Source organism: Aotus nancymaae, unplaced genomic scaffold, assembly GCF_030222135.1.
Source record: "Aotus nancymaae isolate 86718 unplaced genomic scaffold, 86718_ANA_hifiasm-v0.15.2.pri h1tg000076l, whole genome shotgun sequence".
NCBI lineage: Eukaryota > Metazoa > Chordata > Mammalia > Primates > Aotidae > Aotus > Aotus nancymaae.
In genome coordinates this window covers 18,604,551-18,626,846 of record NW_026988491.1, presented here as the reverse complement: position 1 = coordinate 18,626,846, position 22,296 = coordinate 18,604,551, and the positions used below count along the sequence as shown (strand labels likewise).

Below are 22,296 nucleotides of genomic sequence, written 5' to 3'. Positions count from 1 at the left end.
TCCTGCCTGGGGGAGCTGAGGTGACTGCCCTGCACACTAGATTTTTGGGGTTTTTAAATTTTTTTTTATTTTTTGAGTCAGAGTTTCAGTCTTGTTGACCAGGCTGGACTGCAATGGCACAATCTCAACTCACTGCAACCTCTGCCTCTGGGTTCAAGCAATTCTCCTGCCTGAGCCTCACAAATAGCTGCAATTACAGGCGTGCACCACCACACTCAGCTAATTTTTGTATTTTTAGTAGAGACGGGGTTTCACCATGTTGGCCAGGCTGGTCTCAAACTCCTGACCTCAGGTGATCTGCCCACCTCAGCCTCCCAAAGTGCTGGGATTACAGGCGTGAGCCACCGTGCCCGGCCAATTTTTTTTTTTTTTTTTTTTTTTGAAGGCTTTTTCTATTAACATCCCATTGAGGCCGGGCGCGGTGGCTCAAGCCTGTAATCCCAGCACTTTGGGAGGCCGAGGCGGGTGGATCACGAGGTCAAGAGATCAAGACCATCCTGGTCAACATTGTGAAACCCCGTCTCTACTAATACAAAAAAATTAGCTGGGCATGGTGGCGCGTGCCTGTAATCCCAGCTACTCAGGAGGCTGAGGCAGGAGAATTGCCTGAACCCAGGAGGCGGAGGTTGCGGTGAGCTGAGGTCGGGCCATTGCACTCCAGCCTGGGTAACGAGAGCGAAACTCTGTCTCAAAAAATAAATAAATAAATAAATAAATAAATAAAATCTCATTGATTCACATAATACAAAATTCAACAGATAACAAAACTTCCTTACATTTTTATACAAAATTCTTTAAACAGTATTTTCGTTAGGTGAAAAAGGTGTTCTAAAATGTAAATAGGTTATCATTTTGTTACCCCTGAAAGGAGATGTTTTTAGGTGTCAAGGCAATTATCTCTGCAAGCCGCCTGACAGGCAGTGTCCTTCTTGGGGACCAACTGTACCCCCTCCCACTGTACGGGGAGGTGGGATCCTATTATTCTCTTCCTTCCACCCCGTAGGATCACACATTGGCCAGCCCAGCACTCACCGCAAGGCCCCCACCCATCCAAACACCGGTCATTCTAAGAACCTGGCACTGGAACAGTCCGACCATTAATTGGGCTGTGAAACAGTCAGTAAGGGACTGTCTGCACTGGGCTTCCTGGTGTCATTTCCCAACCAGCTAAGCTAATGCACGCTTATGTGTTAGACTTAAGTGCTGGACTGCCACACAGACCAAGGGTTGGTTCCCAGCTTTTCATAAAACCACCTCAGCTCAGAGCTGGGACCTCCACATCACAGGCAGGGTGATTACACAGCAGTGCAGAGGTAGCTGAACACAGATGAGAATCTTTAGCACCTCTGAAAGAATCTCCTAGACTCGCCTCCTCAAATGACTCACAAATTCTTCTCCAGTGAAAAACTGGGAAAGGCGGAGAGCCCCTCAGCGCCCGCAGGTACTTTACTGCCCAAGAAGAAGTTCAGGCTGGACCTGAGGATGGACCGTGGGGCGGCCTCTGCTTTGGCTTCCGCAGGACAGACCACAGGGGAGCAGGGAGTCCAGCAGTCCCAGTCCTGCTTGGGTTTGCATGGGGAGGCGTGTTGGCGGCTCGCTGGCGTTTGAGACCTGAAATACATAGAGAAGGTTGGCTTAGCAGCCGTTCCCGTGGCTGCAGAGTTCAGTCTCGGCTTCTGTGGACCACACTGCCGGCCACTCGAGGGCACTGCCACACACACTCTGGGAATCGTCACAGCCAGAGACACTGCTCCCTCCAGCCCTCAGTGCTGGGCTGATGTCACCATCTAGGTCTTCCAAGCCTGTGAACCTCCCAGCTACCTAGACACCTCCCACTGGACATCCACAGATGTCACCCACCCATGAATCCCTGATGGGGTCTCTCGGTTTCCTCCACACAAACCTGCTTGCCCGCCAGGGTGTCCTTCCACCACCTGGCACCACTGACCTCCTGTCACCAGGGCTGCCCCACTCCTCAGGCTTGGAACCAACACCTCCCTCCTGTCCGGTAGCCTAGGGAAGCCTCTCAGTCTACGGATCGTCCCTGTCTGGGTCCTGGCAGCCCTCCTGCCTGCTGCCAGCCAGGGCTCAGGACCCATCTTCTACTCGGCCACTACTGCCCTCTTCCCTATGCAAATTGGATCTTTGCCATCCCCTACTTTTAAATCCTTCTGTGTCTACCAATAATAGCAACAATAGCAAAAGAGACCACACCTCCTGATGCCCACCATATGCCAAGTACCATGCTACTGGCTCTCAGAAGCTCAGGGAAACCCAGTGAGAGGCCGGGGATCATCTCTGCTGACCAAGTGAGGAAGCCAAAGCCCACGATTTTCAGGATAATGCCCAACCCTGGTAACGGGAGCCAGGCCCTCAGCTCTGGCTCAGTTTTCAGAATTCAGGAAGTAGCAGCATCCCCTGGGGTATGTCAACGCAGACTGCTGGGCTCCGCCCTGGAGACTGTGACTAAGTACATCAGAGGGTGAAGGACAGGGAACCTCCATTCCCAGGCACCCAGCCAGCACTCGCACACTGCAAGGAGCTCTGCCAGCCCTGCTCCTCCAGGGCCCCCCATCCTTCCTGTGCCACGGGTGCCAGAGCTCCTTCCCTCAGGCACCCCAGTGCCGTCTGACACTCTCTGGCCCTCACCCCAGCCACTCTGTCTGGGGCACCTTTCCCTGCGTATCCGAGGCCTTCCTGCTCCTCCACCATCAGCACTGCCCTCAGACACACTGGAAGGGAAGGCTTCCCAGGCCCCGGGGCATGTCAGCCTGGGTGACAGCTCTCAGCAGGTGCACCGGGACCTCTGCCTGACTCAGCTGCCTCCCATGAGACAGGGTCCCCGCACCCTATGGCAAGCTACTTGCTTGGCGTTCAGCCAGCTGTTTCTAGAATACTGTGTGAGGACTCATCAGATGAGAGAGGTGCCCATCCAGCCCACACACCCACAGCCAAAGCATTTACCTGGAGGTGGGGAGCAGACACATCAGCACTCGAGTGAAGATCTTCGAGGTCACCCACTGCAGCCACTGGATGTCGTCAGGAATATCCGGAAGCCACGTCACCAGTCTGCAGGGACGAGACCAAGTCCACACAAACACACAGGCAGACACAACAGCTTACAACACCACTCTGTTTACCTAAGCTGCCAACGTCACCTCTAACCCCAGTCTGATGACTTCCCAGGTCATCATGCTAGGACAAAGACGAGCCCACCTGAAATCTCTAAAGCAAAATGAGGCCACTTCTGGTTCCAGAAAGCTCATCTTGGCCTCCCAAAATGCTGGGATTACAGGCGTGAGCCATCACACCAACTTTCAGGTGATTCTAAAGGGAAACAGGTCAGAGGGGCAGCAAGGATTCTGCTTGTAGGCCTGGCCCTTCTGCTAGGCATCTCTGTGACCTCAGAGTGGTGACCCCAAGCACTCCAGGCCTCAGCTCCACCAGGCAATCACGAGAGACTGGACCAGCTGCTATGTGAGGCCACTGACAGCTCTGGGAGTCCCCAGGGGGAGTTTCTGGGCTTGCACTGAGTTACAGGTGCATTCGTGGCCTGAGGACAGGTGGGCAACATTGAGGGACATTGCATAAAGCCTGCGAGCTGCGAGCTGCTGCACAAGCCAGGCCTCAGGCTATGGCCTTCATCTGTCATCTTGTTTCATCCTCCTATCAACCCTGTGAGGAAGGCCCAGAGTCAGCTAAAAAGCTCACCTCTGGACAATCGCAATGGCAGACTCCACGGGCAGGGTACAGGGCAGCATCATGTAAGACATTATCTTAATGGGTAGCAAGTTGCAAATCTTGCTCATGTATCCACTTCTGTTTTTCAGTGCTTTACTCAGTGCTGAAAAAGACAATTTGGAGCTATTATCTCCTACCAGTGTGAAAAACCAAACCACTTTACTGTTGGTGCTTAGCATTTCCATGAAATACACCCGTCCTGGCAGCCAAAGGGTCGGAGGCACTCACAAAGGAGACACGAGGTGGGGTTTGTCAGGCTGCTCCTTTCTTTTCTTTTTGGACTAAGTCTCTTTCTGTCACCAAGGCTGGAGTGCGGGGGTGAGATCTCAGCTCACTGCAATCTCCCCCTCCCAGGTTCAAGCAATTTCTCCTGCCTCAGCCTCCTGAGTAGCTTGGGATTACAGGTGCCACCACCACACCCAGCTACTTTTTGTATTTTCAGTAGGGACGGGATTTCACCATGTTGGCCAAGCTGGTCTCAAACTCCTGACCTCGTGATCTGCCCGCCTCAGCCTCCTGGGATTACAGGTGTGAGCCACTGAGCCCGGCTTTTTTTTTTTTTTTTTTTTTTTTAAAGGAGTTTCACTTTTGTTGCCCAACTCTGGAGTGCAATGGCATGATCTCAGCTCACTGCAACCTCCCCACCTCCCAGGTTCAAGCAATTCTCCTGCCTCAGCCTCCCGAGTAGCTGGGATTACAGGCGCCTGCCGCTACACCCAGCTAATTTTTTGAATTCTTAGTAGAGATGGGGTTTTGCCATGTTGGCCAGGCTTGTCTCGAACACATGACCTCAGGTGATCCACCCACCTTGGCCTACCAAAGCACTGGAATTACAGGCATGAGCCACCGTGCCGGACCCAGACTGCTCCCTTCACAGCAAGGGCAGTGTGAAGCTCAAGCAGGGCACACCACCCAGGACAGCCCTGAGGGTGCTTACAGGACACAGGGTCCCCACTCCCAGTTCCCTTAAATTGACAAATATGCTTGGAAGTCACCATTCCAGAAAGCCTGCTTTTATTTCCCTTGAAAAGACAAGTCCATTTCCAATATCATAGCTGAAATTAAATAGAAAATGGTGTGTAAGTCATGAGGCAAAGCATCATCTTGTATTAAGAAATCTGAATATACCCCAGAGCAAATAATGTGCACAGGAACAGCTACATCAGGCTGGGTGCGGTGGCTCATACCTATAATCCCAGCACTTTGGAAGGCTGAAGTTGGTCAATCACTTGAGGTCAGGAGTTCGAGACCACCCTGGGCAACGTGGCGAAACAACGTCTCTACTAAAAACACAAAAATTAGCCGGGTGTGGTGGTGCATGCCTGTAATTCCAGCTACTCAGGAGGCTGAGGCATGAGAATCATTTGAACCTGGGAGGTGGAGGCTGCAGTGAACCAAGATCACACCACTGCATACTCCAGCCTGGACAACAGAGCAAGACTCTTACCTCAAAAAAAAAAAAATCTATCCATCAAATGTCACAGCATCTGTGTTCTCCTAGGAACTTCTCAGCCACCACTGACTTTACAAGCTGGTCCTTGACCCTCCGCTGGATTCCAGAGCCTTCTTCCTGGAGCCCCAGTCTTTTACTCCCTCTCTTTAATGACTTCATGATGCCTCAGATCATATTAATCTGGTGATACGGTTTGGATCTGTGTCCCCAGCCACATCTCATGTCAAATTGTAATCCCCAGTGTTGGAGGCAGGGCCTGGTAGGAGGTGATTGGATCACGGGGTCGGATTTCCCCACTGGTGCTGTTCTCTTGATAGTGAGTGAGTTATCCTGAGATCTGGTTGTTTAAAAGTGTATGGCACTGGCCAGGCGCAGTGGCTCATGCCTGTAATCCCAGCACTTTGGGAGGCTGAGGCGGACAGATCATGACGTTAGGGAATCAAGACCATCCTGGCCAACATGGTGAAACTCCGTCTCTACTAAAAACACAAAAAAATTAGCCGCGTGTGGTGGCGCACGCCTGTAGTCCCAGCTACTTAGGAGGCTGAGGCAAGAGAATCACTTGAATCCAGGAGGTGGAGGTTGCAGTGAGCCAAGTTCATATCACTGTACTCCAGCCTGGGCAACAGAGTGAGACTCATCTCAAAAAAAAAGTGTATTCTCTCTCTCTCTCTTTCTCTCTCTCTCTCTCTCTCTCTCTCACTGCTGCTGCAGCCACCTTCACCTTCTGCCACGACTGTAAGTGTCCTGAGGCCTCTCCAGAAGCTAAGCAGATGCCAGCACCATGCTTCCTGTCCAGCCTGTGCAACTGTAGCCAATTGAACCTCTTCCTTTATAAATTACACAGTCTCGGGTTTTTTGTTGTTGTTGTTGTTGTTTGAGAGGGAGTATTGCTCTTGTTGCCCAGTCTGTAGTGCAATGGCACGATCTCAGCTCACTGCAACCTCTGCCTCTGGGGTTCCAGCAATTCTCCTGCCACAGCCTCCCAAGTAGCTGGGATTGCTGGGATTACAGGCACCCACCACCACGCCCAGCTAACTTTTGTATTTTTAGTAGACTTGGGGGTTTCACCATGTTGGTTAGGCTGGTCTCACACTACTGACCTCAAGTGATCCACCTGCCTCGGCCTCCCAAAGCATTGGCATTACAGGTGTGAGCCCCCATGCCTAGCCAGGTATTTCTTTATAGCAAAGCAAGAACAAACGAATGCACCTGGGCAGTTGCTGTCTCCCATCTCCTAGGGTGTTGGCACCTCAAGAACAAGGAATTATATCTGACTCATTTTTTAATTTCTCCAAATGCCCAACTCCACAGCTGGTTTGCGAGTTCTTCTGTCTGTCTGAGTTAGGCCATGTCCAGGCTATTCTAACAAAATGCCACCAATTGAGTGACTTATAAAATAACTAACATTGATTTTTCAGAGTTCTAGAGGCTGGGAGGCCCCAGATCAAGGGCAGCAGACGAGCTGGTGTCTGGTGAGGTCCTGCTTCTTCATAGACACCACCTTCCTCGTCCTCACATGGTAGAAGGGGCAAGGGACCTCTCCTGGGTCCCTTTAATAAGGGCGCTAACCCCATTCATGTAGGCCCTGTCCTCATGACCTCATCTCCTCCCAAAGGCTCCACCTCCTAAGACCATCATCTTGGGGGTTAGGATTTCAACAGATAAATTTCAGGGGGAACACAATCATTTGGACCATAGCACCGTCTGTCCACTCAATATTTGATGACCTTATAAAATACAGAACCATTCGCCAGGTACAGTGGCTCACGCCTGTAATCCCAGCACTTTGGGAGGCTGAGGGAGGTGGATCATGAGGTCAGGAGATTGAGACCATCCTGGCTAACAAGGTGAAACCCCATCTCTACTAAAAATACAAAAAAAATTAGCCAGGCGTGGTGGCGCACACCTGTAGTCACAGCTACGCAGGGGGCTGAAGCAGGAGAATCTCATGATCCCAGGAGGCAGAGGTTGCAGTGAGCCAAGATCTTGCCATTGCATGCCAGCCTGGGTAACAGAGTGAAACTTTGTCTCAAAAAAAAAAAAAATCAAAAAATGAGCAAGGTATGGTGGTGCATGCCCACTGCATAGTCCCAGCTACTTGGGAGGCCGAGGCAGCAGAATTGCTTGAACCCAGGAGGCAGAGGTTGCAGTGAGCTGAGATCATGCCACTACACTCCAGCCTGGGTGACAGAGCGAGACTATCTCTTAAAAAAAAAAAAAAAAAAAAAAAACACACACACAAAAAAAAACATCACCATTCAATGGAGGTTCCATGGAGGTGGGTTTAGGGGAAGGGGGAAACTAGGAGAGGCCTCAAGAAAGTATGGAGAGTAGAGGCCAGAAAGGAGCTCTGAGTGATGGGCCAAGTCCCAGAGGCAGGACCCCCATCCCTGGGGTCCATGAAATCCAGCATGGCGGGAGCTCAGGCGCCACGTCACGGAGACAGGGTTGGAAAGGGGTACAGAGGCCCTGGCTGCTGCAGACAGGAGCCTATATGGGGAACCCCAATGGGCTCAGCTGGAGTTCGTTTTCCTCCCGGTCATGATCCCAGGGGAAGGAAGGCATGGCAAGGTGCCAGGATGGAGGAGGCCTGTGCTGGGGTGTCGGCAGCAGACCGGGCTGTGCGATGGAAGGGATGTTCCCGACCGCCTGTCGTGGTCACCTCATCCCATCGCTCCCATGTGGCAGCACCACCTTCCTTCATAACACGCAAGAAAGAAGACAAGGTGCTGCCCGTGCCCACCTCGAGGAGTGGGTACCTGTGGTGAGCTTGGGCGAGAGGGTGTCCAGGATGCTCTCATCCCAGGGCAGGATGCTGAGGCGCAGATCGTTTAGCAGCTCATCTCCCTCCAGCCTCACAGCCAAGGCAGCCCGCTCTGGGGAAGACTCCAGGCTTGTGTTTTCCCAGGCAGGTGCGGCGACCTCAGAATCCATCCCTTCTGAGGATGACTTCAGGCCAGGCTGGGGCCTGCTGCAGATGCCTATGAAGGGCACGGAAAACAAGCCCGTTAGGCGATAACGTGGGGAGTGGGATCATTACCCACCCATCCACCAAATTGCAGGGAGGCAGGCTGCTGGCCTGTTACTAGCCAGATGCAAGGGGAACAGGGGAAGGGAAGAGAATGAGGGCAGGTGTTTGCCACCCAGAGAAAGGAGTGTGAGGCTTTAAAGCAGGACACGCGTGAGCTTGGCTCCTGCTAGCTGTGTGGGTCCCATCTCCACGTCTGGATACATGAGGTGCAAAGGTGGGGGTTAGTGTTCGTTTACAACAACTGAACCACTGGCTAAACCTGCCTCCCAGACCCTGAGCCAGGCACTTCACCATCAGGCCTTACAGCAACCGTTACCATCATCTCCATTTTGCAGCTGAGAAATCAGAAGCACAGAGAGGTTAAGACACTTATCTAAAGCCACACAGTCAGTACATAGCAGAGCCAGGATTTGAAGTTGGGTCTGATGTTAAAAAGGGTACTCTTCCATCACACAGCCTTGTAAGAAGCACCCAGCAAGGGAGGACTGGGCACCTGTATGTGCCAGGCCCTGCCCTGGGTGCTGGGACTCAGCAACCAGCACCAGTGAGTAGCCCCTGCTCTTACAGCATTTGCAGGCTGGGTGGGAGGAGGGGGGCTTCAGATGCCCACAGCTGCACCTGGCCCAATTCTGGCTTCCAACCTCAGGTTGAAAAGACCAGGGGCTGCTCAATGCCTGTGCCTTACTCCCTGAGATAACCTCACATTCACACTTGCCCCGGCTCTCTCCAGCTTCTATCAGATGCCCTCCTCATCCTTCGAGATGTCCCTTTCCCTTAGGAATGTTTCTAGGTATCTGTTCTCAGGCAGATGGTGCCTCCAGCATCTCTGGCACATCAGCTTTTCCTACCAAACTGGTGCCCTCCTAATGTCCTCAACCCTCAACCCATGGGCACAGCCCCCCATCTTCCCTTGCCCACCAGCTCCAGGACTGTGCTGTTCCATCTTCCTCTTCACAAATGTCCCATCGGTCATTTCCAAGTCCTGTTCCCCTGGGCTCCTTCAGATTGGCTTCCTCCTCGTGACCCTCACTGCCCCACTGGCCTCCTAGACGCTGGTCTCTCCCTTCCTATGCCACAGCCAGGGGGCTCCCAAAGCTCTCCCCTGATCCCCACTCCAGACTACAGCAGCCCTCAATGGCTCCCTACTGCTACAGGATGCACCCCCCTATATCCAAAAGGCCCAGCCTGCCCTCCTCTCCCATTTTCACCATTCTTCACCCCCTCTTCTTCAGCCACCTGTTAGCATCCCCACTCCCACCCCTCCAGCTGCACAGGCCTTTGTCCTATCCGGTGTCCAGCAGGCCTCACATCCATGGCCCCCATGCCTAAGGCTCTCCCACTTATCCCCAAAGTCTCAATGTGGATTCACGTCCTCCGAGAGGCCCTTCTTCCCCTGGGGCCTTGGAGATCCATCCAGAATGACCCTCCGGCATCCTGTATCTTCTCCTTGGCCCCTGCGCTTTGCCATTGACACAGCATCACCTTCTGCTTACTCATCCACTCACTTCTCTCACAAGCTGGCAAGGGCCACACCTCTGTGTTCACTGCAGGATCCCCAGCACATGGCAGTGAACATTTTCTGAGCAGATAAATACATGTATGTCCTTATAAATGCAGTCTCCTTGGTCTTGGCCAAGAACAAATTCAGAAGACCAATATTTTTAGTATTAAAGAAAAATAGCTCCCAACACATCTTTTTGGTTTCACTCTAATATTTCTAGAGCAGAACCCCCCACCCCCACCCCAGCCCGGACAAGCCAGGATGACTTGAAGGCAGAAACTTGCTCTGGGAAGGAGAGTAAACTGGTCTAGTGGGCATGAACCCACGCCTGACAGGATGAGAAATCTCATTGCTGCATTTGGGGCCCAGGCGCAGAGACTGTTTAACTTCAGCCCTTGTTAAACTAAAGGATCACAAGAGGTCGAGCTGGAAAGAAAAACCACCTTCAGAGAAGGGGGCCCTGGGGAGGGAGAGGGCCCTGGAATCACGACATCCCAGTTCAGATCTCGGCTCTGCCCCTCAGGGAGGGGTGTGTGCTGCTGTGTGCTGCTTGGCTTTCCTCTCCAAGCTTCTGTTTCCCCATCTGTAAAACGGAACAGAGGTTTCCTATCTCTGGGGCTCATGAGCAGGTTGAGCAACACAGGGAAGGCACTGGGCACGAAGCGTTAGAACTAAGGCAAATCTCAAGTCTTTACCAAGACTTGATTGACAAGTCAATGCTTGTCAAAAGGGCATATCTGATCTTCCCAGACCATACATACCCTTCTCTTCCAAGAACCTGAATGCGTCCAAATACCCTCGAAGGCATATCTCTCCCAGCACCTGTGAGCAAAGCAAGCAAAGGGACTACAGCGGGGAGACACCAAGCACCATTTATTTAAGCATCATTGGAAGACCGCAGAGGACACTAAGGAATCGTGCAGGCTCTGAGCCTGCTGGCTGGGGGTACTGAGCCACCCGGGGGGCTGAGCAAAGGGCTCTGTGCTCCCAGGAGACAGTTCCCTACAGGTCTTGGCTCGAATGTCACCCCTTCACGGAGACTTTGCTGGCACCCCACCAAGGCAGGAGCTTGTTTCTTTTTTTTTCTTTTTTGAGATGGAGTCTTGCTCTATCACCCAGGCTGTAGTACAGTGGTGTGATCTCGGCTAACTGAAACCTCTGTCCCGCCCCGGTTAAAGTGATTCTCCTGCCTCAGCCTCCCAAGTAGCTGGGATTACAGGTACCTGCCACCACGTACAGCTAATTTTTGTATTTTTAGTAGAGACGGGGTTTCACCATGTTGGCCAGGCTGGTCTTGAACTCCTGACCTCAAGCGATCCACCTGCCTCGCCTCCCAAAGTGCTGGGATTACAGGTATGAACCACTGCACCTGGCAGGAGTTTGTTTCTTTGGGCTCCCTTGGTCCTGGGATAAGCCTCCACTCTAACAAATTTTGCAGCCTGTCCCAATTGTTATTATGACAATAAGAGTTGTCTCCCCTACTCATCTGCTTATAAAGCACACAGGAAAACCAATTGTGGTAGACAGCCTTCCCTCTCCCTCGGGCTGTGGGCCTGCATTGCATGCATTGCTCCTTTCTTTTTCCCCAGGAGCACCAAAGGTCGGTGTACATGGTCTGCGATTACTATGGTAGAGTGGTAAGGCATACCAAAACAACTACAATCAAAAAAAGGTTAAACTACCAAATGCAGTTGTTCTTGACCATGTTTGCAAATAAGAATCATCACGGCCGGGTGCGGCAGCTCACACCTGTAATCCCAACACTTCAGGAGGCCAAGGCGGGCGGATCATGAGGTCAGGAGTTCGAGACCAGCCTGACCAACAGGGTGAAACCCCGTCTCTACTAAGAATACAAAAATTAGCTGGGCGTAGAGGTGCGTGCCTGTAATCCCAGCTACTTGGGAGGCTGAGGCAGGAGAATCGCTTGAACCTGGGAGGAGGATGTTGGAGTGAGCCAAGATCGCGTCACTGCACTCCGGCCTGGGTGACAGAGTGGGTCTCCTTCTCAAAAATAAATAAATAAAAGAATCATCTTAGTGGCTGGGTACATACAGTGGCTTATGCCTATGATCCCAACACTTTGGGAGACTGGGGTGGGAGGATAGCTTGAGGCCAGGAGGGTGAGACCAACCTGGGCAACACTCTACAAAAAATTAAAAATTAGCCTGTGGGTCCCAGCTACTCGGGAGGCTGAGGTGGGAGGATGACTTGAACCTAGGCGTTTGAGGCTTCAGTGAGCTATGACTGCACCACTGCACTCCAGCCTGAGTGACAGAGCAAGACCCTGTCTCAAAAAAAAAAAATCATCTTTATAACTAAACAAATAAAAAAAATCCTGAGGCCCATGCTGCACCCCCTGACTGTAGACACAGCCTGGGAAGTGGATCTGAGTTTGAGGTCTGGGTATATGTTCCCAGGTGATTCCCATAATCAGGGTGGTGTCTCACCTGCGCTTCTGGGACAAGTGCCTTTTATTTCTGTTAACCGTCAATGATAAGGTCTATTTCTGTTTGATTGTGCAGAGAGCAACCGGTATCTCCTGGCAATCAGGGAGGCAAAGAAAAGCTGCACCCCAGAACCACCCACTCCCCCACCCACTCACCTTGAGATCCGGGGGGACAAATGCCATCAATAAAAGGTGGAGGTTCCCCGAGCAGAGGCGCAGGTTGAGCTTGGTGATGTCCACGTGGAGAAAGTTCGTGGACTTGACTTTAGGACAGATGTCGTACTCCCCATAGAAGGGGGACACGGTGATGGTTGTTTTGGCATCAATGAAGGGTATGTTGTCACTCACTCCTCCATCCATGTATCGCTTTTAAAGAAGGAAAAAAAGGATTGGCGCTAGCTGAGGCTCTGGGTTAGTGCTTAAAGAGCTTTCATATGTGGACAGAGGTTTTTCAGAGCTGCCGGCAGGCTGATATGCAGGGAGGACGACAGCTTTGGAATCACTCCTGTGACAAATCCTTACTGAGCACTCCTGTGCTAGACCAGGCTCTCAGGGCCGCTGTGTACTGTTGTACAGTGTGTGCACTGCACAAACATGCCTGGCAAAGAGGCAGATGGCGACTGGATTCCATGTTGTGCTGGCCAAGTCCTAGGGCTGGATGGGGACCCATAGGAGTGCCCTTGTAATGTGCCTAAGCAGGTCATATGAACTACGGGTGCTCAGCGCACTGGGGACAGAATGTGATAGAAACCCAAAGGAGATGAATGGTCACAGTTCCAATCCAGACCCCTTGCTGCTTGCAAGGAGGATACACAAATCTGGGCAAGATCTTTAACCTGTGAGCCTGTCTTTCGCCACGCCTTGATAATCAGAACCACCTGGAGGGACTTTTGAGTCTTTTCTTTTTTTGAGATGGAATTTCACTCTTGTTGCCCAGGCTGGAATGCAGTGGCACGATCTCGGCTCACCGCAACCTCTGCCTCCCAGGTTCAAGCGATTCTCCTGCCTCAGCCTCCTGAGTAGCTGGGATTACAGGCATGTACCACCATGCCCGGCTAATTTTGTATTTTTAGTAGAGACGGGGTTTCTTCATGTTGGTCAGTCTGGTCTTGAACTCTTGACCTCAGGTGATCCTCCTGCCTCGGCCTCCCAAAGTGCGGAGATTACAGGTGTGAGCCACTGCGCCCAGCGACTTTTGACACTTAAATGAAACAAATGAACCTGGAACCTCAGAAAATGTCCTCAAACCCACAATACAGCAGCATTTTGGATAAATTATTCTAAGGATGAGTTTTCCTTTCCCCTATATTCTTAAACAAACTTATTGCCCATAGCTCAGCTGGGGCAGGCAGCTTTTGCTACAATTTGGACAGAGCCTGCACCTGTGAAACTTGTGTCTACAACGATTTCCAGCCACAGCCGTCACAGCCAGCCACCAGATGCCCACAGAGGAAGGCCTCCAAAAGATTACAGCTGGGACCCTCTCGCCAGTCCACCTTCCACACGGAGGAATTTCAGAGCAGAATTTGGCCTAAAACAGGTCCAGGAGAGAATCAGGCATGATTAGCCACACCTTAGCCATCAAGATTCTTGCCTGAAGTCCAGAAATGATCAGGAGTATACATAGCAACATTTCCAAAATTGTAGCCACACAATTTCTAGGGCAGATGTATGAAGGTATCAAAAACCTCACTAGCAGCTGGGCACGGTGGCTCCCACACCTGTCATCCCAGCCCTTCGGGAGGCTGAGGCACATGGATCACTTGAGACCAGGAGTTTGAGACCAACCTGGGCAACATGGTGAAACCCTGTCTCTACTAAAAATACAAAAATTTAGCTGGGTGTGGGGGCGTGCGCTTGTAATCTTAGGTGCTCAGAGGGGCTGAGGCACGAGAATCACTTGAACCCGGGAAGCGAGGGTTGCAGTGAGCCGAGATCGCACCACTGCACTCCAGTCTAGGCGATAGAGTGAGACTCTGACTCAAAAAACAAACAAAATCCATGGCATAAAGGAACACAGAACGCAACACCCCAGGAATCTGGAGTGAAGACCAAGGAGGAAGGCGGCTGGCAAATCATTTTCATTCAAGGGGTAGTCTGAAGCCCAAATAGTCTCCTGCCATGTAGAACTTTTCCATGCATTTTGAGTTTTTTTATAGTAATGTTTTGAATTTAGGAGCTCCAGTGGTGCAGTCGTTTGGCGTGTGGTACGTACACAGTAATGTTTTGAATTTGCATGTGTTGAATTTCAAGAACAATGTGCTCGAACCTGCAGCAGGATTCCCATGAGCGTACCCAGTGGGTGATGATGCGGCATCCCTGGTCTCCATGCACCAGACGCCAGTGGCACTGCCCCAGTGGTGACAACCCAAACTGTCTTCTGACGTGGCCAGACATCCCCAGCAGGGGACAGGCTCCCTGGCTGTGCTCCTTGGGCAAGTGTGACTCTCAAGTTCCCCACAGTTGCACGGGATGAATGATCACATCTCCCCTCAGTTGTGAGCACACCATAAGATAATGCGCAGGAGTACATGGCCTGTGATGGGAGGCTTGTAATTCAAGTCCCTCCACCACGTGGCTCTGCCACTGCTACATGCAGGACTGCATCAAAGGTTCCGCTGCTGCTCTTGTGAGTTCAAAAATGACCCTAAATGTCCAGTATTGTACAGGCTAAACTTCCTCCTGTACATCACAAAGGGGCAAAACAAAACGAAGCACAAATCTAGGTTAGGCCAGGCTTACAGATTGTTTCGTTGTTGTTGTTTTGTTGAGGAAATATATGACTGTTGGCCAGGCACAGTGGCTCACACCTGTAATCCCAGCACTTTGGGAGGCTGAGGCAGGAGGATCACCTAAGGTGAGGAATTCGAGACCAGCCTGGCCAACATGGTGAAACCCTGTCTCTACTAAAAATACAAAAATTAGCTGGGCATGGTGGTGGGCGCCTGTAATCCCAGCTACTCAGGAGGCTGAGAATGGAGAATCACTTGATCCTCAGAGGCAGAGGTTGTGGTGAGCTGAGATCGTGTCACTGCACTATAGCCTGGGCAACAGAGTGAGACTCCGTTTTGGAAAAAAAGAAAAAGAAAAAGAAAATATATGACTGTTACAGTTCCCCCTAAGAGTGAAGCTCTAAAGGTCTACCTTCCAGGGGTAACAGGAGTCTTCAGCATCATATTCTCTCTCTCTCTCTCTCACTCTATTTCTTTCTTTCAAGATGGAGTCTCGCTCTGTCACCCAGGCTTGCGTGCGCTTACTCACTCTTTCTCTTTTTCTCTCCTTCTTTCTCTTTTTCTCTTTCTTTCTCTTGAGATGGAGTCTCACTCTGTCACCCAGGCTGGAGTGCAGTGGGGTGATCTCAGCTCACTGCAACCCTCACCTCCCAGGTTCAAACGATTCTTCTGCCTCAGCCTCCCTAGTAGGTGGGATTACAGGCTCACGCCACCATGCCCAGCTGATTTTTGTGTTTTTAGTAGAGACCAGGTTTCACCATGTTGGCCAGGCTGGTCTCAAACTCCTGGCCTCAAGTGATCTGCCTGCTTCGGCCTCTCAAAGTGCTGGGATTACAGGCATGAGCCACCATGCCCGGCCAATGTCATACAGTTTAACTAGGTCGCTGAGAGCTATCTTTGATACTCATGGTGCAGATTAAGTGAACCAGCTAGTTTGCCTTACAGATAGCGAGATAATTAATTACACATGAAGTAAATTTTGCTGCCAGGGTAGCCTGGAAGCTGGGCCAGCTGTGGCTACTCTGTCTGAAAGGCAGCGAGGCACGGGGTTCCGTCACGGGACAGAACCTGAGGTGCCTGACGCTAGCGCCTTGCAGGCAGGAGCTGTGTGAGCATGTTTTAGAGGGGAAGCCCCCGGGATTCGGCACTAGCAGAAAAAGCCGACTTACCACACCTCTGAAGGAAGGAGGGATAAGGCCACTGTAGAAAGGGATAAAGGAGGAACACAACAAGGCCTGTGAAAGCAAAAGAGAGAGAAGTCACAGGCAAGAGCACGCTTTTCATTTCTGTGATCCTTCATAAGCCTTCTCCAAGTGAGCAGGGCAACAAACCTGAAAACGCCCTTTGCACAGAGTAGGTTAATCCATGGGTGGAATGAACCGTGAACTAACATACACCCTTGGACTCAGGCCCGTGGGTCTTATCTATTGCAAAAGCCCTTTAACAACACTGTCAGCAGACTTCCACTTCCTCTCCTTGCTCCACGAGAACCACACTGGGTCACCACAGACAGGACCAAGGGTTGTTGACTCAGGGACTGGAAGGAGCTAGATTGGTGCTGTTCAAATGCAGGTATTCATTAGAATCACCTGGCCAGACACAGTGGCTCACACCTGTAATCCCAGCACATTGGAAGGCTGAGGTGGGCAGATTATGAGGTCAAGAGATCAAGACCATCCTGGCCAACGTGGTGAAACCCCAACTCTATTAAAAATACAAAAATTAGCAGAGCGTGGTGGTGCCTGCCTGTAGTCCCAGCTACTCGGGACGCTGAAGCATGAGAATTGCTTGAATCTGGGAGGCAGAGGTTGCAGTGAGCTGAGATCGTGCCACTGCACTCCAGCCTGATGACAGAGCAAGACTCTATCTTAAAAAAACAAAGAAGAAGAAGAATCACCTGAGAGCTTCTGGAACTCGAGATTCTGCATCCCTCCCCGGAATTCTCATGCAGCAGGTCCGAGGTGGGGCCTGAGGGTCTGCAATTCTAAGAAGCTCCCAGGAGCTGCTGCTCTGCTGGTCCCAGGACCACACTTTGCAAAGCACCGTGCTACAGAGCAGTCAGCAGGCACCACGCTGATTCACTAGAACAGACCCATGTGGGAACAGACAAGTGCTAGCTGTTTACAGAAATCTTCTAGAAACAAGGTTAAAGAGGATAAAACTGGCTGCTGGTTATACGCACCAGGCTGCTGTCTTACACAGATCTGTTAAATAAAATCGACCGCTTCATCTAAGGAGCTCTTATGAAAGCATCAGCCGTATTAAATGGTGTTTTGTTACTGCAAATTATCTTCTCTCTGCTAGACCCTGAGGATACAGGCAAATAAGACACGTTCCCATCTGTGTGGGGCTTCCATTGAGAGAAAGCATCTTCACCATGGAAGATGCACAGAGGAAGTTTGGGAGAGGCACACCTGCAGAGCAGGTTCCTTGGACTAGGCGGTCATGAGCCATGCACTGAAGGAAAAGGAGGAATTATTTGAAATTGCAACTGCCAGGCCGAAGTGGGCAGATCACTTGGGTGCAGGAGTTTGGGACCAGCATGGGCAACAGGACGAAACCCTGTCTCTACAAAAAATACAAACATCAGCAGGGTGTGGTGGCCTGTACCTATAGTCCTAGCTACTCGGGAGGTTGAGATTGCACCACTGCACTCCGGTCTAGGGGACAGACCAAGACCCTGTCTCAAAAAGAAAAAAAAAAGATAAGAAACTGCCCTGGAACATTCAGGGTTTACAAACATTATGGACCAAATCACTGGAGGCAGGCAGAGTTTGTGTCACTCTGGCACAGGGGGCCTATAAGTGCCTCTGTGTTCCTTCCAAAACAAAACAGCCCTTTTTTTTTTTTTTCTTTCTTGAGACAGTGTCTCACTGTCACCCAGGCTGGAGTGCAGTAGCATGATCAACAGCTTACCGCAACTTCCACCTCCCAGGCTCAAGCAGTTCTCCTATCTCAGCCTCCCAAGTAACTGGGACTACGGGCCCACACCACCACACTCAGCTAATTTTTCTGTAGAGATGAGATTTCACGGTGTTGGTCTCAAATTCCTGAGCTCAAGCGACCCTCCTGCCTCGGCCTCCCAAAGTACTGGGATGACAGTCATGAGCCACCCCACCCATCCTAAAATGGCTTTTCTTACTTGACAACACCCAGATAAGCAAACTGCTTACATCCACGACTTCGTCTTTGGACCAAAAGTGTGACACCAGAACATTTTCTCCATCAGACACTCTGGTGAGTGAGATGCATATTTTGCCTGAGACGAGCTGGTGGACGTTGGCTGGGAGGTATTTGTAGAGATTCTGTCGGAGGAACTTGTTTATGTTGAAGGATGGATGGAAGATGCCGATGTTCCGACTCCTGGCCTTCTGGGCAAGGTCCAAGAGGACCTCCAGAATCTGGTCTGGGGACAGGGGACAAACACATTAAAGAACGTACCACACTGGGATGGCAATACTTTTGACAAGGCCAGAAACCGGACAGCAAGGATGCCACCAACCTTCTTCTAGACCACTGCTATCTACTACAGTAGCCACGTGTGGCTCTTAAGCCCTTGAAAGGCTCCTCCAAACTGAGATGTGTAAAATACAAACTGGATTTCAGTGGCTTATGGAATGTCTCATTAGTAATTTTTTATATTCATTAGATGTGAAAACGATATTTTAGATATAGCAGGCTCAATGAAATTAATTCTACCTATGTCTTTTACTTTATTCAATGTGGCTTCTAGGAAACGCGCAGTGACATCATGGCTTGCAGTATGTTCCTACCAGATGGCACTACTGTAGGCCTCAGCCACAGGAACAAGCCTCTCACTTCCAGAAGCCCAGGTGAGCAGGCCCCACCTCCATGCCTCACAAAGTCAGAAGCCAGGAACATATCAGCATGAGAGCTTTGGTGCAGATCTGACCTCACCCACTGGCCTGGCCTCTCGGGCTGATCTGCACTCTCCTGCCATGCAGGACAGCCCCTCCCAGCCTGACCCCTTGCCAGCCATAAATCCTGGGATGCACAGGGACAGGCATGCCCCAGCCTGTCCTGACCCAAGTCTGATCTTCACTCACAGCTCTCCTTCCCTGACTGGTCCCTCCAAGCATGGCCAGAAGGGGTGGAACTGCATGTGGCTGCAGGTTCAGCCTGCCCCTCCTGCCAAGTTAGCCTCAGCTCTGAGTACGGAGGAGCTGTGTCCAGGATGCAGCCCCAAGAGCACAGCCACTATAAGACATGGAGTTAAAGCAGGAACCTGGAACGCTGGAACATAGGGAGTGGCTCCTCCCAAAGCCTCCAGATCCACTTTCCAGGGACTTGGTGGTTCTTGAGCCTCTTCAAGTCCTGCTGGGGAAAGTCCCAGGCTGCACCCGTCCTCCGCCCAGTAAGGAATCCTTTCTATGCCAGAGTGACTGTACTTTAGGCTCCTGGGATCACTGCATTTGAATTCTGTCCCAGTATAAACATTTGTCCACATGGGTGTCCACAGGTCACCTTGGGATACAAGAGCTGACTTGTATTGTTGATAAAGCCCAGGGTGTGCAGATGATCATGTGGACAGTCTAATCCTCCTAGAGACTACACTTCCTGCCCTTTGCTCCTCTTCCCCTGGCTGGGGAATGCAGACAGCCAGAACTGTCTAATCCCTAATCCCCAATCCCCACCTCCCAGTCAGCCCAGGGACCACTCACTGCTCCTAGCCAATGGCAGGGCTTGGTCCAGCAGCAGGGACTTACTCACCACTAAACAGTCATTCCCTGCTGGCTCTGGCAGGCAGGGCAAAGAGTCCATTGTTAAGGAAGCCCAGATAAAACGGGGCTGATAGGGGCATGATCTCCTGCCTGGGGACCTGTGGGTGTCAACAGCTCCACACTGCTTCTTGCCCCAGCCCCTGCCCGCTGGCTCAGAACCCTCTCCTCGCTTCCAGCACTAGACAGCAAATTCCCGGGAAGGATATCACGCACCCCAGTAGTTCCCGCTAGTGAGAAACAAACCCTCCGTCTGCCCCTCCCACAGGTACTCACGTGGACAAATGTTTCATTAGGACAAGATTCAAATACACAGGATCTCACTTCCAGGGGTACTGAGCTGGAGGGTGGGGGTGGGCCCAGGTCAGGGGAGACTACAGGAGAGGACGGGATTGGGGGGTGTCCAGGGATGCACTCCAGCCCCCAGGAAGGGTCCCAAACACTGGAGGAGGAGGAAAAGGAGGAGGAAGATGCCAGTTAGCCTGCCCTAGAGGATGCCCAGGGTCGCCCTTCTGGGAGGCTACCCAGCCCCCAGAAGGCTGGCCTGTGCCCCAAAGAGCGCAGGCGCGGGGTGTCTTGAGTTCCTCAACCTCCGGAGGGAAGGTGCCCACGCTGGGGCACCGGCCAAAGCCCCACTCTTGGTCTCTGGCATATCACCTGCACCTCCAGAGAGAACACTGGAGACCTGGGGACCGCAGGGGCAAACATTACCCTCAGCCCCGAGTCCCGGTCCCAGGTCCTCGTCGCTCCGAGAAGCCCCGGCTCTCAGTCCGGAAGCGAGGGGCTCCCTTCATGCACCGGCGCCAGATGCGGGCAGGGGTGGGGACGCGCGACAGTCCCAGGCTTCGGAAGCCTGCGCGCCGGCCCGGACCGCTCAGGGATTCCAAAGCCCCCTTCCCGGGCCAGGGAACAGCGCCCCAGGAGGAAGCATCTGTCCCGCAGGGGACCCTCGGGATGCACCCCGCCGTGTCCGCGCCCGATCCCCGCTCCTCCCGGGGCCCCGAGACCCAGGGGACCCCCCTCCCCACCGCTCTCCGGCCTAAGCGGCGCCACCTCCGCGCGCGGAGCCCTGGCGGCGGCCCCGGACGCACCCAGCGGGGTCCCGGAGAGGAAGGTGACGCAGTGCAGTGCCCCGGCCGAGGCGCCGAAGAACATGCGCGCGTCGCGGAGGAGGTGCGGGGCGTGCTCGCTCAGGCAGCGGGTCGCCCCGATGTGGTAGAAGCCCAGGAAGCCGCAGCCCGAGAAGGACAAGCTCCAGCCGCGCTCGGCGTCGTACATGGCGGCGGCGGGGCTGGCGGCGCGGGTCTGGATCTGGGTTGGGATCGAAGACCGGCTTGGGCTCAGATCCGCAGCCTCTCGGCCCCGCGCCAGCGAGCGCTCTGGACCCGGCCTGGGTGTCTCCGCCAGGCGATTCCTGGAGCGACGTCGGCCCCGTCCCCCTCGGACCATGCAAATGAACCGGCGGGAGGCCTAATAGGCGGGCAGGACCCCTTCCCGGGCGGGGCTTGGAGGAGGCTGGGGGCGGGGGCGGGGACGGCGCTGGGAGGGGAAAATGAGACGGGGGAGGGGGAAATGAGGACGGGGGAGGGGGATGGGTCGGGGACGGGGGCTGGGAGGGGGCTGGGAGGGGGCTGGGGCGGGGACAAGGCCTGGAAAGGGGATGGGGGGGCTGGGAGGGGATGGAGGCGGGGACGGAGACGGGGACGCGGATGGGTCGGGGACGGGGGCTGGGAGGGGGCTGGGAGGGGGCTGGGAGGGGGCTGGGGCGGGGACGAGGCCTGGAAGGGGGATGGGGGCGGGGACGGGGGCTGGGACGGGGATGAGTCGGGGACGGGTGCTGAGAAGGGGCTCGGGCTGTTTCAGGGGCTGGGAGGGGTGTGGGGGAGGACCTGTGAGGAGGGGTCCAGCCTGGGAGCTCCCCCCAGCGACTCTGGAGAAAGCATTTTTCCAAAACTCCAAAAGTCACTGCATGTCCTGGAGAGAAAGGCTTCCTTTAGTGTTCCTTGTCATCAGTTTCGTGGGGGAGTTGTGGGAGGGAGTTGCAGTCTGGGCCCACTTGATCCTTAACATCCCTTTGACAGGTTACCTCGTCCTTTCTGACACGGGGAGAGTCAGCCTAAAGCAGGTACCAGCAGCCGAAGAGTTTAACGTCTTTCCATTGCTGCAGGCTTTCTGTATGGATTGTCTTCAAGTGGTAGGGATTTTTTTTACTGAATGACAGTAACAGGAAGTGTCCATTTCAAAGTTTCCTTAGAAAGTAAAAAATGTGAATGGCAGGTGCTGGGGCTGGGGTCAGGGCCCTGCAGAACCTGGGGGATGGGAAGTGGTTTGGGAAGCTGAGGCCTAGATGATTCCTGGTGCTCTGTCTTGGTCCGTTCAGGTGCAAAAACAAAATACTGCAGGCGGAGCAGCTTACAAACCAGAGATTTATTTCTCTCCTTTTTCTTCCCCCAGGCTGGGGTGCAATGGCATGATCTCTGCCCACTGCAGCCTCCACCTCCCTGGTTCAATTGATTCTCCTGCCTCAGCCTCCCAAGTAGCTGGGATTACAAACATGCACCATCACACCTGACTAATTTTTTGTATTTTTAGTAGAGATGGGATTTCAACATGTTGGTCAGGCTAGTCTTGAACTGACCTCAAGTATCGC

General features: G+C 52.7%; 1 protein-coding gene across 1 annotated transcript; it reads right to left on the bottom strand.

The window, feature by feature from the left end:
- Positions 1 to 730: 730 nt before the first annotated feature.
- On the bottom strand, positions 731 to 20,924 carry PNPLA3 (patatin like phospholipase domain containing 3). Its single transcript, XM_012449492.2, has 9 exons — positions 20,738 to 20,924; positions 18,081 to 18,313; positions 16,077 to 16,142; positions 12,332 to 12,541; positions 10,491 to 10,551; positions 7,957 to 8,178; positions 3,712 to 3,844; positions 2,965 to 3,069; positions 731 to 1,611 (listed from the first exon to the last, which is right to left on the bottom strand). The coding sequence occupies exons 1-9, from the start codon at positions 20,922 to 20,924 to the stop codon at positions 1,383 to 1,385; spliced, it is 1,446 nt and encodes a 481-aa protein (XP_012304915.2). The 3' UTR covers positions 731 to 1,382.
- Positions 20,925 to 22,296: the final 1,372 nt, after the last annotated feature.